The sequence below is a fragment of the Rissa tridactyla genome, chromosome 1, assembly GCF_028500815.1.
Source record: "Rissa tridactyla isolate bRisTri1 chromosome 1, bRisTri1.patW.cur.20221130, whole genome shotgun sequence".
In the NCBI taxonomy this organism is placed as follows: Eukaryota; Metazoa; Chordata; class Aves; order Charadriiformes; family Laridae; genus Rissa; species Rissa tridactyla.
Window position 1 is genome coordinate 131,579,979 of NC_071466.1, and position 17,901 is coordinate 131,597,879.

Below are 17,901 nucleotides of genomic sequence, written 5' to 3' on the forward strand. Positions count from 1 at the left end.
AAGTTTCACGTTTTCTCATCAGTGGAGTAGAACAGTCCTCACTGCCTTAACACAGTGCTGTGGTTCCTCAGACAAAAACATGCTTCTGTTAAGATTAGCATTAAAGTATAATCTATTATTATTTTTTTATTTAAAGACATTTTCCTATTTAAAAAGCCAAAGACAAATCAGAATGACTCATTGTGTGTTGTTTAAAAATTCACTTCAAAGATCCTAGCATCCCCTTTGACTCTTGAGTATCCGAGAAGACCTGCAACTGGATTTAATGTCAGTCCTACTTCTTGCCCTTGGCCAGCTTCCTGTGACTTGAGGGCAGCTAAGCTTTATATACAAAAGCTCATAAAAGTTATTTAAAAAAAAAAAATTAATCAGACCATCAAGCCACCCATTCTTGCAGCCCGCTCTTGCCACTTCTGGAAGTCATTCCCTTTTCTCTGCTCCCACCCGCAGTCACAGAAAAGAAGCTGATAGATGTGAACAGAACAAAACTAGAATGGAGGCAGAGGTAAAAATACTAATTTTTATTCAGAGCATTTAGTGTATTTACAATAGAAACTTTCTCTCTGGTCAAGGGACAAGAGACTGAAAAAAAAATCCACGTTACAAATGTGTGGACAACCTGCACCTGATGCAGGCTAATTGATTTTTGCTACTTCTGCTTCATCCAGGGTAATACCCGCGAAAAAGTGATGTTGAGAGCCCAGAGATGGTACCGAATGGCTCTCACACCCAGTAGCAACCACAGAATGCAGTCCAAGAAGTAGTGTGAAGTTACTCAACAGTTGCTAAAATATATATATATATGTACACATACACAGTCCCATTTGCAGTTAGATCAGATTCAGCGCATAGTTCAGAGATAGATAAGCAGGTAGACACAAGCCTACCGACCTGTGTGCAAGCACAGGTTTGCAAAGGCCCTCACACCACCAGGTACACAGGTACCTTCTCAGCCAGCCAGACGCACGCATTCCTTCCCACTCTGCACCCGAACAAGCACACAGACAGGTGTTTTGTTAATGCTATCTTACATGGTTTCTAGGAACAGGGGGGAAAAAAAATGAGAAAAAAACACCAACCCTCTCATCTGACTCACTGGCTTGGAATCCTTATTCCTCTTCAACCTGAGGGAAATAGGGGTGTGGAAAGGATGTAGTCCTCGCGTTTCTCACAGAGCCACCACTTCTCAGTCTCCGTGACTCTTCTGCCACAGCAATAACTAGTTGATACCAAAAGGGGGCAATCCTCTCCTGCTCCCAGAAACGGGCAGAGCCTTCCACCACTTCCCTTGAGTCAGATGTAGCAATCAAAGGGCTGCAATGTGAGCCAGTTACACCACCTGATCTTGCAGAAAAAATAGATTTGCCAAAAGTGAGCAAGTACTTTACAATCTGAACAACCAGCTTAATCAACTCACCCTCCTAATTACCCACCACATGGTGGGTAGAGCACCACCTGTTTCAGCAATAACTTGCCCGTAGAAGTAGCTGAGCTATCAAGTCACTCTGAGCTCCTGTTTTCATTTTGGTCAGAGTCCACACAGCACTTTCATTACGAGGTACTTTCCCTCCTCGGGAAAGGAGTTGTTGCAGAGGTCTGTCTTGGCTTAAAGGTGTTGAACTACATGGTGGTTGAGAAGCAAACCTCAGCCTTCCTCCAGCATTATCCGCTGCTGTCTCCAACAAACCCAGGTGAGGGGTGTTAGAAAGGTAGGGAGGTATGGGAAAAGGAAGGCAATAAAGGCAGGCAGTTATAAACCTCTCTTAACACTCATAATTAGGGGAACTAAAGCAGAAAGAGATTAAAGATGGCTGTGGAGGCTGCAAGGTTGAGGAGAGTTCTGGTTTAGCAAAGCCTCCTGAATAGCTTCACTGCAGCCACTCAGCTCCATCTGGTTGAGAACACAGCTGATGTGCTCCACAGTTGCAGCATGGCCCATCTGCAGTTTCCAGAGTCTAAGCATTTCATACTGGGCATCTCGTAATCGCCGATGCTCCATCTCAATTCGCTCTAGATCATAGTCACTCAGACCCAGACGCCTCACAAACTCTTTCCACCGAGATGGCGGTACGTGATCTACCACAGTGTAGAGAATAGCAGGGTCTGTGAAAAGAGAAGAAATAAACTGTGAGAACCAGGACTGCGCAGCATCGAGGAGAATGTGAATAACCCAGGGCTGGATGGTGTCTTGGGATCATGCATTGCGCCCTCCTGTTCCTGTTCAGGTCTTCTGCAGAGTAGTCACATAGATTCATGTGATGTCCAGCCTTACTCTTAACTCTCAGAAAGCAATGGGATGCTTCCACATGCGTTTGTGTAAGGTTATGAGCAGAGCTCAGCACACATGCTTAGGGCCTTGCTGCCTCACATTCCTGACAAAAGAATGCTTTGGGTCACCATCCCAGAGGCATTAAGACTGACAGTACGTCACCACATATGACAATCCATTTTGCTGGCAGAGAAAAGGGACAACAGAAAGACCTTGTGTAAGCATTTAGCATATCCAGGCTCACAGGCTCTGGGCATGCTTCTGCCTTTGTACTGTGCCATACACACAGGTCATGTGCACCGGGTAAGGTCTGTCCAACATCCTCCTAGCTGCATCTGCATAGTCAGGTTCTCATTTGCCCGGGGAAGGAGGGAAGTATGGGGGAGTTTCACTTACTGTCTGGAAGCTGTGTCTTCCTGGCAGGTCTGACACAGTCTGGTAACTCATGTGAACTTTGTGGCAGAGGTGCAGGTGGTGGTGGTGCATTCACTGACAATTCTGTTTCCTTCTGGAACTCAGGAAGAAGGATGGAAATTTCACTTCTTTTTACCTCAACCTGAAAGACATGTTTTCTTAGTCCAGAATCACCTGCAGCAGCACCAATACAGCTGTCTCCTGCAAGTAAGCTTTATATACTAAAATTTATCCAAGATAGGTGGGGAGCAGGTGATGAGGTTTTAATTCTTCCTATATGCCTTGTTTGAGCAGAAGTCACCAAACATTTCTTTCCAGTAGAACCCAAGGAGTCTAACTCTCTTTTGGCATCAAAAAACAGTAGTCTGGAAAAAAATATGTCTTTACAAAATCAAGTAAGTCTGGGACCCGAAATCACCACCATTCTAGAAGCTCCACGTGCTACCTTTCCCATCAGATTTCTCTGTGAGGCTGTGGAAACCCCACCTCAACTACTGCTTGGGCCCTCTTAATTACAGAACAACACTGGACGTGAGAGAACACTACGCAGCAGCGCTGAAAGGCTTGTGGGGTCAAGATCTGAAGTGAAGTAAAATCAGTTGAATCCTCCAAGCTTGGGGTATATAGGGAGAAAAAGGGATTAGGAACCATCTATCTGAAAAAAATGCGTCCAGAAAGAAAAAAACAAAAAGACAGGAGTTTAAAAACCATCCTCTAGAAGAGGGGAAGTAAAATGTTAATGGCTCCACCCTCTACAGGAAAAGAGTTCGGAATTAAACAGCCCTATTACTCAGCTCGTTTGAAAATAGAAGGCCTGAGAACAGCCCATGGGGAAATATGTTACTCTGGATCCCAGACTACCACAGTTGAAAGTGGAAGGAAAGCTTTTATACCCATCATTTTGCTCACCTCAGATACTGGCTCCTTGGTTGTCTGGGGCAAAATAACTTTAAAGAAAAGAAAAAAGAAAGCAAAAATTATTTTCACTTCCTCTCTTCCCAGGGAAAACAGGAAAGCAGCTATTCGCAATCCTACCCTCAAAAAAGGTTTTACAGCAAAATGCACATCTCCCAGCAATGAGGTCGTGCAATTCCAGTCACAGCTATGGGTATAGATAGAGAGTCATAAGAACTACACCAATAAGCTTAGCTGTTGAGTTTCTCATGTTCCTCTGGCCTTGCAGCAAAGCAGAGTAATGGGATCCCACTTCTTCCCTCACACGGGTGTGCATATACACACACACAAAGAAAATGACGTCTATCTCCATTAATATCACTGCTAATTAATATACACTGCTGTGCTCACCACAGGAGTAGAAAGACGATGGTACCCCATTTTCCTGGACGAGCTTCACTACTTTATTTACAATGTAGAGGACAGAGATAACTCCAAATATTGCAACGATGATGCCAAGGACAAGGCTCCCATCTGGAGAAAAGGAGAGGGCAAATGAGTGAGTGACTGAGAAAGGAAGAAGTTAAGTGCTAGAGGAAGAACAAGTGAAGACACGCAAATGGTAGGGAGAAAAAGAATAATGGTTTGAGAGAGTGGAGAAAATAATACTTGACAAACAGTGTTAAAAGAACAAAAGCCCACACTGAAAAGATTCCACTGTCCTTCAGTTCCCCCAGTACTCACTCAGCCCAGATGAAGTCGATGAGGTAGTCACTGGGCTATGACACTGCAGGCATTCTTCTCCAATGCAGCTGTACGAGCGAATCAGAGAGGTGAGTGTGCATGAAATGAAACACCACGCATTTGCAACAATCCTCAGTAACACAGAAGTCAAGATAAGCCTACAAAGCAGAGCAATGCAGCATGGCTAGTGACTTCGGGTTCTTAGCAGGCTGGTGCCTACACAGAGAAGACTGGGAGTGCCAGAGGGAAAGACCCAGTTGCCCCAGAAAGGCAGAATGTTGTGAAGTTACGTCAAGATGGACAGAGCCTTGAGAAAAATCTCCTCCCTCCGTGGGACTTGTGTCTGCTGTCTCTCCTACTCAATGGAGGGGCATACAGAGGAAAAAAACCTCACCTGTTGCAAGGCTTGCAAACATTACTAAGTGTTAGGAAGAATCGAGGCTTACACCTGCAAATTGTGTCTCTGTTCTTTGAACCTGTAAAGAAAAGAAGAAATGGTAGCCATAATCTAGACAGAGAAGAAAACAAAAGGAAAAAAATCCACTCCAAAATGGGTGGGAGATTATCCCTCTTTGAGTCTGGAGAACTGCTACTAAAGAAGCGAAAGAGGATTCGGTCTATGTTTAGGACAGGATTGGGGGAGAATAAAAATAATAAAAAGTAAGGATACTACTGTCCTGGTAGATCGGGGACCTCTGTAGAGGCTCTGAAAGGGATTAAAATTACAGTGCAGCTGAAATTGGTCTAATGGATAATGACAGTTCCAGTGCAAAAGCAGGGAAAGTCACTCGAGTTCAAGTGTGACAGGAAGGGGAAATCACATTAGTCAGGCAAAGATGAGGGAGAAGTAGTCCCTGAGCAGCTGGGACTGGTGAGGAAGTCAGTTCAGGGCAGGGAGAATCACTTCAAGCCACTGCGGACATATCCACTCTTGCGATATGGTATGCTGTGAGTGGAAGGGGTAAGAAATGAAAGAGCTACTGCTTCTAAGCAAGTTACAGTATGGAGACTGAATAAAACAGGTGTAGGGAGCAGCAGACAAGAGTAGTGATGGAAGTGATAAAGTTGTATAAGGGGAGGGAAAAAGGTACTAGAACAAGCAGCATGCATTCTGGTGGCAAGCGAGGGACAGGACTAAAACAGTTCTACCTCAGTCAAGAGGGAAGGAAATTGCTCAAGGGCAGCACACGATGATGACCCTTGAGGATAGGTAAGGATGGAAACTGTGACAGAGGAAGATTACCGACCAGCACAGGGAACACATTCACCAGTGAGACAGCAAACCTCACGCTAGGCAGGGTAAGAGACAGGAAAGGGAGGGGGAGAAGCAGAATTTGCAGAGAAGAGGGGATAGCTTTAGGACAACAAAATAAGGAGCGTTTAAGGGACACGAACAGAATTAGACTACAGCACAAAGTGGAGGGCAGCAAGCAGCATTTGGTTAAGATATCTTGATTCCTGACTGGAGATGAGGCAGCCTGGGACAGCTAACATGGGTACTTCTTCCAGACACCTGCACCATCCCCAGGTCACACCCAATGCCACTGGGTACTGTTCAGCATTACCTGAGCAGCTCTTCACTTTAAAACACTGCACAGAACACTGTGGTGGTTCAGCAACTGACTGACAAGCAGTTCAGCTGGGCACTGGGACCAGTAATATTTTCAGCCATTGTACTCAAAGTGCTTTCAGAAGTTGGTGTGAGCATCAGGAGAAATACCCACACAAAGACAAAAAAGGAAGGTAAGGGTGAAATCTGCTCTAGAGCATAAAGACCTTGCTTCAATACATGCAAGGCAGAGGTACCAAAATTAAGTAGAAATTATCTCCTCACAACAGCCAAAACCAAGAAACCATTCAAGGACAAAAGGAAAGTAGAAATTGTGACAGAAAACAGGGATTGATGAAAAGTCATGCAACAAATAGCAGTCTTTCTGGGGAAAGAGGGCAGGGAAAACCAAAAGTTGTCCCAAAACTACAATCACTTCAGGACAATCACTTCCTGTCAGAAAGTGAACAGAGGACTAGGGCTGTTAATGAATACCCTAGTGCAGTATGTCCATACTGGAGCCATATCCATGCCATACTCACAGTTGGCAATAATCCCATTGACACATGAGCTACAGTTCCTACAGTGGAAGAGATCAGACAGGCCAATCTGATATTGATTCTTCCGACAGCCGCAAACGGTATCTTGCTTTGGGCTGCAGGGGGTCTCTACTATCTGCTGGAATTCTGAGGAAAGAAAGGAGAAGTGATTATTCCAACCTCTTCCTTCACCTTCATCTGAGAGCACTGTTATGATGACAGGTGTTGTTATCCCCTAATTTTCCCAGAAAAAGGCCAAAAAGGCCTGCAAACTGTGTCTCAGACTACAGTAATTCAGTAACCTTTATTCCTGCTGTCCCCAATCCCTTTCCATACACTGTCCTTCTGCCCATTCAATTGCTTACCATTCCAAGCTTCCTCGCTCACCTTGCCACCCCCTCCTGCCCCTACCCCACCTGCCACTACCACCCATTTTCCTCAGGTCCTATAGATAACTCACCTGTACGGCAATGTGTACATGGGAAGCATTTAGACATGGTGTTATCAACAGCTGTGAATGTGCCATTAGCACACGGAAGACAGACAGGTGCCTGGTCAGGCCGATCACAGTCTTTTGCCTTGTAGGTACCTGCAAGAAAATCATGTAACAGAGCTCTGACAGGAAGGCAAACGTGTTGTCTTAGGGAGGATGGGAGTCACTGATTCCTCAGAGAAACCCTGGAGTTGACGGTGTAAGAACCAAGTATGCTTCCTCTCACCAGCGTGAATGACACTGGCAGCCCAAAAAGAAGAGACAAGGAATAAGAATTTACCTGGGTAAATAGGTACCAAGGAAAGGGAGCACTCATACAGCTAGCTGTAGGACAGAGACAGTTCGACAGTGCAGCACAGGGAAATGCCTCTAAGGTAAAGGTCACTACTAATGTACTTATTTTACGTACCTGCATGGCACCTCATGCAACAGTGGGTCTCTCTGGGATGTAGGTATTGTCCTAGTTGACACTGCACTTGCCTCTTTTCTTTCCTGAAGGGGCTAGAGGGGTCTCTTCCATGCAAAGCGACCTGATGGGCTTGCAGTGTATATGGCACTGGAGTAATTTCTACAGATTCCTTTGTCAACACGCAGACAAATGTTAGGATAAACTGTAAATACAGAGGGAGAGGGAGAGAGAGGGAAAGAAAGAGGGACAGAAACAAGGTGAGAAAACATATCCCCTTGCAAACTGCACAGCTGACTTTAGCACTTACAATTAAATCTTATTATAACAGTGAATTCAATAGACTTGTCCAATCCCGGTATCAGGGCCCTCCACTGACAAAAGTGTGGGGGTAGATTATTCACCAAAAAAACCCAACAACAAACCCATGCCTGTCATCTGTGTTATTAATATGCCATATGATGGTCCCTATGACAAACTGGTTTTATATAAAGCAAATGTTTTTGATGATGTGCAATTTAGAGATGGAATGCCTTGAAAATGCTGCAGCTTGCAAGAAAGTTACTCAAGAGCAAAGGAATGTTTTCATTAAGGAATGCAGTACGACTGCCCATCTAGAAACAGTTCCAGAGAGAAGAATGCATCCACTACTTGCAGTTCTACTGAACAAATAAACCGGACAGGAAATTTGGAATAAGAAGGCAGAGGAGGATTTCACTCCATGCGAAGTATAGAAAAGCTTCCAAAACTACTCCTGAGCAAGCCAGCCTAGAAACGTGTGAAAGTTAGGTTTTCAACTTCTCTGACAACATACTTTCTTCCTTTTAAACTGCAGCTGTTAACATTCAGTCTGAACAGTCTGCCACAAAAATGTGCGTTTTCTTTTTTTTTAAACTCCTTTAAGATTTACTTGTTGGTTTTTTAAAATTTTTAAAATCAGTGTTATCAAGAATTTTAAGAGAAATATTAAGATTGGCGTGACTGCTGTATGACTGTAAGAGTGGGTACACACACACACAAAAAGGAACAGCAGAACAAATGGGTTAAAAGAACAGCCGGTATGATAATGAAGGACACCAATGCCTGGGTATTGTTTTCAGGACACTATTCCCAGCAGCAAAATTGAGAAATGTACTGTTTATGTCATAGCCAAAAGGTCTACACTCTGGTAAGACCACAGCATAGATGACTCATAGCAAAAGACCCCACACCAGGAGCATGGTAATGAGATCGCAGCATATCACGGAATCACGGAATCTTCAGAGTTGGAAGGGACCTCTAGAGATCATCTAGTCCAACTCCCCTGCTAGAGCAGGACTGCCTACAGCACATCCCTCAGGGCTGCATCCAGGCGGGTCTTGAAAATCTCCAGAGAAGGGGACTCCACAACCTCCCTGGGCAGCCTGTTCCAGTGCTCTGTCACCCTCACTGTAAAGAAGTTTTTCCGTGTATTTGAACGGAACTTCCTATGTTCTAGCTTGTGCCCATTGCCCCTTGTCCTGTCACTGGGAACCACTGAAAAGAGCCTGGCTCCATCCTCCTTAAACCCACCCTTTAGATACTTGTAAACATTAATCAGGTCCCCCCTCAACCTTCTCTTCTCCAGGCTAAAGAGTCCCAGCTCTTACAGCCTTTCCTCATAAGGGAGATGCTCCAGTCCCATAATCATCTTGGTTGCCCTACGCTGGACTCGCTCCAGTAGTTCCCTGTCTCTCTTGAACTGGGGAGCCCAAAACTGGACACAATACTCCAGTTGTGGCCTCACCAGTGCAGAGTAGAGGGGGAGAATGACCTCCCTCGACCTACTGGCCACAGTCTTCCCTATGCAGCCCAGGATGCCATTGGCCTTCTTGGCGACAAGGGCACACTGCTGGCTCATGGATAATTTGCTGTCTACCAGGACCCCCAGGTCCTTCTCCTCAGAGCTGCTTCCCAGCATGTCCGACCCTAACCTATACTGGTGCTTGGCATTCTTCCTTCCCAGGTGCAGGACCTTACACTTGCTTTTGTTGAACCTCATTAGGTTCTTCTCTGCCCAGCTCTCCAGCCTGTCCAGGTCACGCTGGATGGCAGCATGGCCCTCTGGAGTGTCGGCCACCCCTCCCAGCTTGGTATCATCAGCAAACTTGCTGACGATACACTCTGTCCCCTCATCTAGGTCATTAATGAATATACTGAACAAAATTGGTCCAAGTATTGACCCCTGAGGGACACCACTGGTTACAGGCCTCCAACTGGACTCTGTGCCGCTGATCACAACCCTCTGAGTTGTGATCATATCACCAACATGATTCCTTTGCCTGTTGGCCCAACAGAAAAAAGACGCTAGGCATGTATTTCAAACATGCATTCAGACAAGGAAAAAAGTATTAAATAACAAAAAGGTTAAAAAATATATTAAAAAACAAAACCAGGAAACAACTTGGCCCATGATGTGGGGAGCCTGAAGTCAGCAAGTTTCTATGGCAAAGGCCCATCCCATAGCAGCCAATGACTCCCAAAGAGAATGATGGACTTGTCCAAAACCTAGTTTGTAGTGCTATGAAGAACACCAGCAGCACGACGAAGACTTGACAGGGAGTGTCCCTTGTCGTCTGTGTTGCACGCAGTGATTCTGGCCATGCCATCTGCACGTACATGTGTTAGTGCTTCTGAGTATGTCATGGAGAGTGTGTGCCAATGTAGTCTATGCATCAGATCACGTGAATGCATGAAAATCAACTTTTTTTTTTGCAAAAAAATACCACCCAATCCATACAATCTCACACTGAGTTTTACTACAGTAACTTCCCTACATTGTCATGTTTTCCCAGCTTGCTTTTTTGAAAGTGGTAAGGTGCCTAGCTGTACAGGCACAGCTTCAGAGTTCTGTTTCTTCTTGCTTTTTCAGCTAGGAGAGCTATAGCAAAAGCAAAGTAAACCAATAAGGGTAAACCACAATGCTGATGCTAATTTTGTGGTGCAAGCTTAAGAAAAAATGTGCAAAATCAGATGGCTATGACAGCCCCATGCTGTCCTGTTTCTCTCTCAAAATTAAAGCATCAGGAGAGAAAGGTACATACATGAAAGCAACTTAAAACCTCAAGAAGGATAGGACTTTGCAACTCTTGACAAAGCCAAAACCCCATTTTTCAGACACTTCTGTCATACAAAGACATATTCAATAGACCAGAGGCTAAAATGGTGAACAGGAAAAGGAGAACCAAATATTTAAATAGCTATTGTTTCAGATTTAATTAGCTGACCACGAGATAAACGCGAGCATTCCAACAACTCAGTAAGAAATAAAACTCGTTTCAGAAGCTGATAGTCCTACAAGACTGATTGCTTGCAGGAAAACGGGTAAAAGATCATTCACACAGATGGTCTGACTGCAACAATTAAAAAAATGCTCATTCTCTAGCCAACGATTAATCCCCTGACATGGAAATATATACAGCTGGCCAGTAAGTCAGACAAGACAGCAATAGAAACAACACAGGAAAGCATCAAAGATCAAGGTAAAAATGCAGAGAAAATTGGTCAGATATACCAAAACCAAAGAAAACAAGAAAGGTGTTTTCAATTTTTCAGATTAAGTGAAAGTGTGTATATAAGTGTAATCAAACCAGAGTTAACACATTATTACTGATCAAAATCTGAGGAACAGAGAGTCACAGACCACAAGTGACTCACAAACCAGTGATTCGGCCTTCTAGAAAAATCATTCACATGGCAGAAAAAAAAACCACCATCATCTTAAGCAGCTCCCCAAGCCATTCAGCAGTATACTGATTTATACCAATGACAGGCTTTATAAACTTCAGGAAATACATGAACATCTGGTCCAACTGCCTGACCACCTCAGGGATGACCAAAAGGTAAAAGCATGTTATTACGGGCATTGCCCAAATGCCTCTTAAACATGGGGCATCAACTACCTCTCTAGGAAGTCTATTCCAGTGTTTGACCACCCTCAAGCATTTCTCTCAAGAAATGCTTCCTAATGTCCAGTCTGTACTTGCCCTGGCACAGCTTTGAACCATTCCCATATGTCCTATCACTGGACCCCAGGCAGAAGAGCTCGGCACCTCCCTCTCCACTTCCCCTCCTCAGGAAGCTGCAGACAGCAATGAGGTTGCCCCTCAGGCACCTTTTCTCCAAACTAGACAAGTCCAAAGCCTTCAACCATTCCTCATAGGACACTGCTTCCAGCCCTTTCACCAGCTTTGTTGCCCTCCTCTGGACGCATTCACAGACCTTCACACCCTTCTTAAACTGTGGGGCCCAGACCTGCACACAGCACTCCAGGTGAGGCCGCAGCAATGCTGAACACAGTGGGACAATCACCTCTTTTGACCGGCTGGTGATGCTGTGTTTGCTGCACCCCAGGATGCGGGTTGCCCTCTTGGCTGCCAGGGCACACTGCTGGCTCTTGTTCAGCCTGCTGCCCCCCAGCACCCCCAGATCCCTGTCTGCAGGGCTGCTCTACAGCCACTCCTCACCCAATTTCTACTTGTGCTCAGTGTTACTCTGTCCTAGGTGCAGAATTGCATTTGGACTTGTTAAATTTCATCCCATTAATCATTGCCTACTGAAAGGCCTCCTGTCCCTCAAGCGAGTCAACAGCACCTCCCAGTTTGGTATCATCAGCAAACTTGCTAATGGTGCATTCAACTGCTGCATCCAGATCGTTCATAAATATATTGAACAGAATTGGCCCTAGAATTAAGCCCTGAGGAGCACTGCTGGTGACTGGTCACCAGCCAGATTTAGCCCCATTTACCAAGCACTGAAGCCTCAAGTCATTGATAACAGCTCACCAAAGCAAAGTTTAGAGGTCCTCTACAACTGAAATAAGGTGATTTTTCATCATTAGATTTACAACGTGCTCTGATTCCACTCACCAGGAGAAAGAACGAGTACCTACTAACCAATGCTGCCACAGAAAATTGGACAGCATGTATTACCTAAGCCAACCGATAATTCAAACCACCAAACCACATCATGCACACCGGTGATTCACATTTTTAGTGAGTGGGGACTGCCCAGGAAAAAAAAAAGAGTCAGCAGAAACCATAGGTTTTACTTCTGAAACTGCTGCAGAAATAAAACAAAATATGGCAGATGAAAACTAGAATGCTGCTTCCTTAGATCATTCCACTCCTCTGGATGACAGCTATGTGCCCTGCACACACGTAACCCTAGTTCTTTCTCATGTCTCATGCCAGTACTTACTGCCTGACAGCTACAGCGAAAAAAAAAAACACTACACAAGCCCAAAAGCTCTTCTATGCAAAATTTTGGCTGCTGAGACAGGAGTTAGGAGCCCCTGTGCCACCTTCAACCTCAAATATTCTTGAGTTACTGCCACCACTACAAGTAGCACCCTTGCTGCTGCTTCTTCCTCACCCGATCGTGCACAGAGAACTGCAAGCGAGGTGACATCTCTGATGAGTAAGCCAAAGAAAGAAAGAAACAGCACAGATAAAAGTGAAGAACGCAGCGAGATGCAAGAAAGATGCGGGGAGGGGGGCTAGAAATAAGAAGGGACATTTGAGAGCACTGTTCTCAGGCCAAGGACAAAGAAGGCACAGTATCTGAAGCAGAGGGACAGCGCAGGGAAGTGCAGCGTATCAGGACTACTGTATTACCGCCTGCCAATGTCCAAAAGGCTAGAAAATACCAAATCACTCAGCATGGATGCCACAGCTCTGTATCATGTGCCCTGCCCTCCCTGGGAGCAGCTGTGGCCCTGCTGCTGCCTGCAGGGCTCCTTGTCCTCAGGGAGAAGGGTGGAGGAAGCAGATATGGTGACACACAGGTATGTGTGTCCCACAGTACCATGGGAAAGAGTATGGAGAGAGTTGTGCTGGGAGCCAGTGGATGCCTACAGGTGTCCAGAGTGAACAAGGCCAGACACAGAAACCAAACTGAGTGGGAAGGGGGGGATTACATAGGTGGGAAGAGACTCCTGCCCCCGCATGCAGCACCTTGAGACTCCACGCCTGTTCATGGCAACTAACAGAAATGCAATACTTGCTGGAGCAGAAGCTTGGGTATTAGTATTCCAAACAATTCAAATATTATTGCCCATCTCTAGGCTAATTTTAAAATAGATACAAATTAATAATTTCCAGAGTTTAAATCTCCTTAATACAAAAGCATAAAGCTGAAAATTTCAGAATAAAACAATTCTATAAATCCAGATGTGCTGTTAAAATCCGGAGACTAGGAGGCTTACTCCTTTTTTTTTTTCCTTTGTACACACCTAACATACTCATCATGTAATAAAGTGTTTCCCCACCAACAACTTATTCAACTGCTTCTCCCAAAAAAGACTTACATTTGCAAATTCCATTTTTAAACTAAAGAACTACCTGTAAAAAAAAGGCATTACAAGTCATTAGAATTTCTCAAATATTTCTTAATAGAAACTTCCCTTTGCTTAAGAGTTTAGCATGACACACACATGCATAAGTAATCTGCGTATCAGTCATCCGTAAGCATTTTGAATGAGTCATAAAAAATCAGCCAGCTTGGAAGTTCAGAAGAAAACAGAGGTCCTGCTCAGAGTAACAAGCTGCCAAAGAAATCAGGGTACAAGATTACCCTTTTGTTCTTTGACTGCTTCTGACATTTCCAAAAGCTCTTCGAAGTTTGCATTTTTTCACTTTGCTATACAAAGATGCATGGGAAACCAGAACTTCTGCTTTACACATTGAAAAATGTGTATTAAAGCAACATTTACAGGAAGCTTTTCTCATTGCTCACTAAAACCTGGAAAGGTCAAAACAAGGATACAAGAGCTATTACTATAAATAATCCTCCATTTTATGAAGATCCGATGGAAGAAATGCTGTATTTTAGGCCTTGTCTAAAACCAGGAGACTGGTAATAGCTTTCACACAATGAAGAAAGGTCTTAGAAATCTTAATTTAAACAAAAAAAAACAAAACTAAACTGTAATTTATCTATAAAGATCATGAACTTCACATCCTAAAATATGTGTATTTTTAGGTTTTATTTCATATTAGCAGAGATAAAGAAAAGAGTGAAAAAGTCAGGTGATCACAACCATAAGAAAATAAACTTTTTATTTTTCCTTAAAGGACACGGTGGTGAACGCTACGTCAGAGACCCAACATTCCGAGTCACAGACAGGTGACACCCCAGTAGTTTGCCTGCCTGTGTTCAGGGCTGGCTTTGACAGCAGAGATGTATAGCCCCACATCAGATCGCCATGAGAGCAAGAGCTGCAGGAAGGCTCAGCGGGGGCATCCCCTTTCCATCCCGAGGTGATTTTCATCTGGGCACAAGCTCTTGGCCCCTGCCCACACTGTGCCACCCTTGTGCCCCTTTTCAGTGATTCACCAAGTGAATTTTTTAAGAGTCAGATAATTGTCATATGCTGAGTCCTATTCATCGGAACTAATATACTCCCGTTTCTTTTAATAGAGAAATGTAGCAACACTGCTTTCAGATGCGCTTTCTACTGCCAGGTTCCCAAGACTGCAATAGAAAGGCCCCTGTCACCAAGGGTTCAAAGCAAGTACTTGGTTATCCAGGGATTAGGCCAAGATTATGGAAGAGAATACCACACATCTGTCCCAAATAAAAGCAAATCCCCTTTGCGATGACTAAAGACAATGAATAAGAAGGAGCTAAATAACAAAACTGGTTTTTCACCAAATGACACTGCTAATGCAGAAAATGGATTACTTAAGAAAAAGTAAGGGAAAGGCATCCAAACTGACAAAACCGATTACTTGTGAGAACTTGAACTACCACATAATTGAAATTGGCACAGACACAGATAGCAACATGTTCCATTTGGCTAGAAGTGGATGGTCATCAAAAACAGAAATTAGAGTTAGATTAATAAGCAGATAAAAAGTGGAACGAACCTAGCTGGACAAAGCAATTAGAAATGCAATCAAATGCTCTAAATTGTTAGGAAAAGATTTGAGGACAGAACAGAAAGTGTTGTTATGACAATGTATAAATCCATAAGATTTGAATACAGACTGTAGTTCCAGCCCCCAATCCTGAGAACATAAATTAACCCACATATGATACAGAGAAAGGTAACAAGGACGATCAGTGGTACAGAATGGCTGCCATAAGGGAAACGATTAAAAATATTGGTCTGTAAACAAGACAACTGAGCAGAAGATACTGAAGTCATGAATGCCATGGAGAAGGTGAACTGGGATAGCTGTTATCTGTCTCTTCCAATGCAAGTACTAGGAGGCATCATATAAAACAAGCAGGAGACAGGTTCACAACAAATATAGGGAGGTACTTTTTTTAGCCAACACATAGCTGAGGTGTGGGACTCCCTGCCAGAGTGCTGGGGGTGCCAGAAACATGCCTGGGTTCCAAAAGCGATCAGCATGCCCATCAGCAGAAGAAAAACACACTCAGGGGTCCGAAATACGAAGACACCGTTTCAACTTGGGATTTCACAGAGTCACAGATCATTGGAAGCCAGGAAAGTATTTTTGATTGTATGCTTGCCCTGCACTGAAACCCTTGGTAGACTGTTGGAAATAGGATGGTACGCCCAACAGTTCTTTCTTGCAAATGCACATGGTAGCTTGGTTTTTCCATTTTTATATAACGAAGCTTCTAACATCAAAACTGCAGTTCCTCCCTTTACCTTCAAAAGGAATCAATGCCAAAAGCACCCCTGGGACTATTTTGTCTTTCTTCATAAATCTGAACTGCCTTTAATAAATTAAACTGCCTTTTTTTTTTTTTTTTTAATGAGACAGAACATACACTGGCCTCAGTGAAGACAGATGCCATTTTTTCCACTGTGAAAGTTAGGAATGGAAGGGGAAAACACAAAGGACCTGGAAATGAGGTTAAGGACACACAAAAAGAGAAAATGCATGGAATCAAGCTACAGGAAATTTTGAAGAATCAGAGGAAACATAAAAGAATCAGAAAACTAGAAGGGGGCATCAAGGGAGTAAGAAAGGCTATGACGGCAAACATAGGATGCATGGAAAGTAAACGGAAGATGGAAGGGCATGCAAGAGAGTGAGAATTCTAACACTGAACAAAAAAAAAAGATTTTATGGAAAAAAACCCATCTGTAATAAGCGAGTGTGGTGTTATTGAGAACTCGAAATGACATGTAAACGGGGCGGGGGGAAATGTCCTCAGAAAAAGAAATCCCACTGAAGGACACTCTTCCTCCAGCATATTATTTAAGTGAAGACAATATAATAAATTTGGGGAATCCAGTGATTTTTTGTACATTTTATTGCCAATAGTATCAGTAATACCACATATAGCATCTGAATTACAGCTAAATATGTGCGCTTGTCAGAAATACACTTTTGCAGGTTTGCTAACTGCTTTGAAATCTGTATGTAAGTCATCTCAACAGTTGATGGATCCCACCTAGGTCCTGACATGGTAAGTGATCCACAGTTAAGAGTTGAGGTGTGGAGTGCTCCTGCTCCGCAGTTTTAGTTGTATGCTCTTGCCCACGCTAGCTGTAACTCTTATCACCTGGTTTCCAAAAGCTTCCAAGTGCAAAAAAAGAAAACTTCTGGAAGAAGATAACTTTGAGTAGGGGCAGTCACAACTTTTTGACAACAAATCAACAACTAACGCAACGTTACAAGTCTAGTGCAGTCAGGTGTAAGCATTTGTTACTAGGATGCTCAGGTATTTAAGGATAAACAGTTTGACTGTTTAACTTCTATACCAGAATTTATAGCCGCGTCATGATGCCAAGTGACATCACCTCCACCGTCACAGCTTTATCTACACCGGCGGCAGGCGCGGAGCGGAGCCCAGCCCGGGAGGCTCCGTGCCCCCGGCAGGGCTCGGCGCCGGCATCGCCCCGCGAGTTCACGGCCGCGCCGCGGGCTCCAGGAAATCCTCCGCCATTCCTGTAAATCCAGCCGCCTTTTCCCTGACTCAGGGATAAATTCCGGAAACGGCGCTGGCGAGCGGGGAGTGAAGGAGGGAGCATCGCCGACCTCGCCGCGCCTCCCCTCAGCGGCCCTGCAGCGCCGCTGCCCGGTTACCCCACAAGGTGGCCAGGGGACGGCGGGACAGGCGCGGCTCGGCTTCCCGACCGCCCGTCGCCGCTCCTGTGGGCCCGGCACCGGCCTCCCCCCTCCACCATCACCGCCCACCTCGCCCCTCCGCAGGAAAAATGGCTCCCCGGGCGCTGCCCGCTACCCGCCCCGTCAGGGAAGCCAAAGCCCCCGGAGCCATGGGGAGAGCCCTGCGGCGGCGAAGAGGGGCGAAGGCAGCCCAGGCCAAAGAGCCCCGCGGCGGGGGAGGGCGGCGGTGCACGGACCGGTCCCGTCCCGTGTGGGGAGCGGCCCGAGCCCCCGCCGTGACTTACCGTCCCCAGCGAGCTGCAGGGCAGCGCCGGGCCGCGCATGGCTCCGCGGCCGGCTACGTCCCCATGGCAGGGTCCCCCGCGTCCAGAGGTAGGTGAGCCGCCCCAGCCCCTGCCCAGGCCCGGCCGGAGCAGCGCGGAGCGAAACTACCCCGGCTCCGGCTTCCTGCCGGCGGCGGGAGGGAGGGAGGGAGGCGGCCCCGGCGCCGCGCCCCGCCCGGCCTCCGCACCCCGACGGATCT

The 17,901-nt window shown here is 45.3% G+C and overlaps 1 protein-coding gene across 1 annotated transcript; it reads right to left on the reverse strand.

Moving 5' to 3' along the window:
- Positions 1 to 506: 506 nt before the first annotated feature.
- On the reverse strand, positions 507 to 17,852 carry LOC128912346 (tumor necrosis factor receptor superfamily member 1A-like). Its single transcript, XM_054208062.1, has 10 exons — positions 17,663 to 17,852; positions 7,312 to 7,513; positions 6,870 to 6,998; positions 6,413 to 6,556; positions 4,716 to 4,797; positions 4,322 to 4,389; positions 3,989 to 4,111; positions 3,593 to 3,630; positions 2,666 to 2,825; positions 507 to 2,103 (listed from the first exon to the last, which is right to left on the reverse strand). Exons 1-10 carry the CDS (start codon positions 17,699 to 17,701, stop codon positions 1,802 to 1,804), a joined length of 1,287 nt encoding a protein of 428 aa, XP_054064037.1. The 5' UTR covers positions 17,702 to 17,852; the 3' UTR covers positions 507 to 1,801.
- Between the last annotated feature and the right edge of the window lie 49 nt (positions 17,853 to 17,901).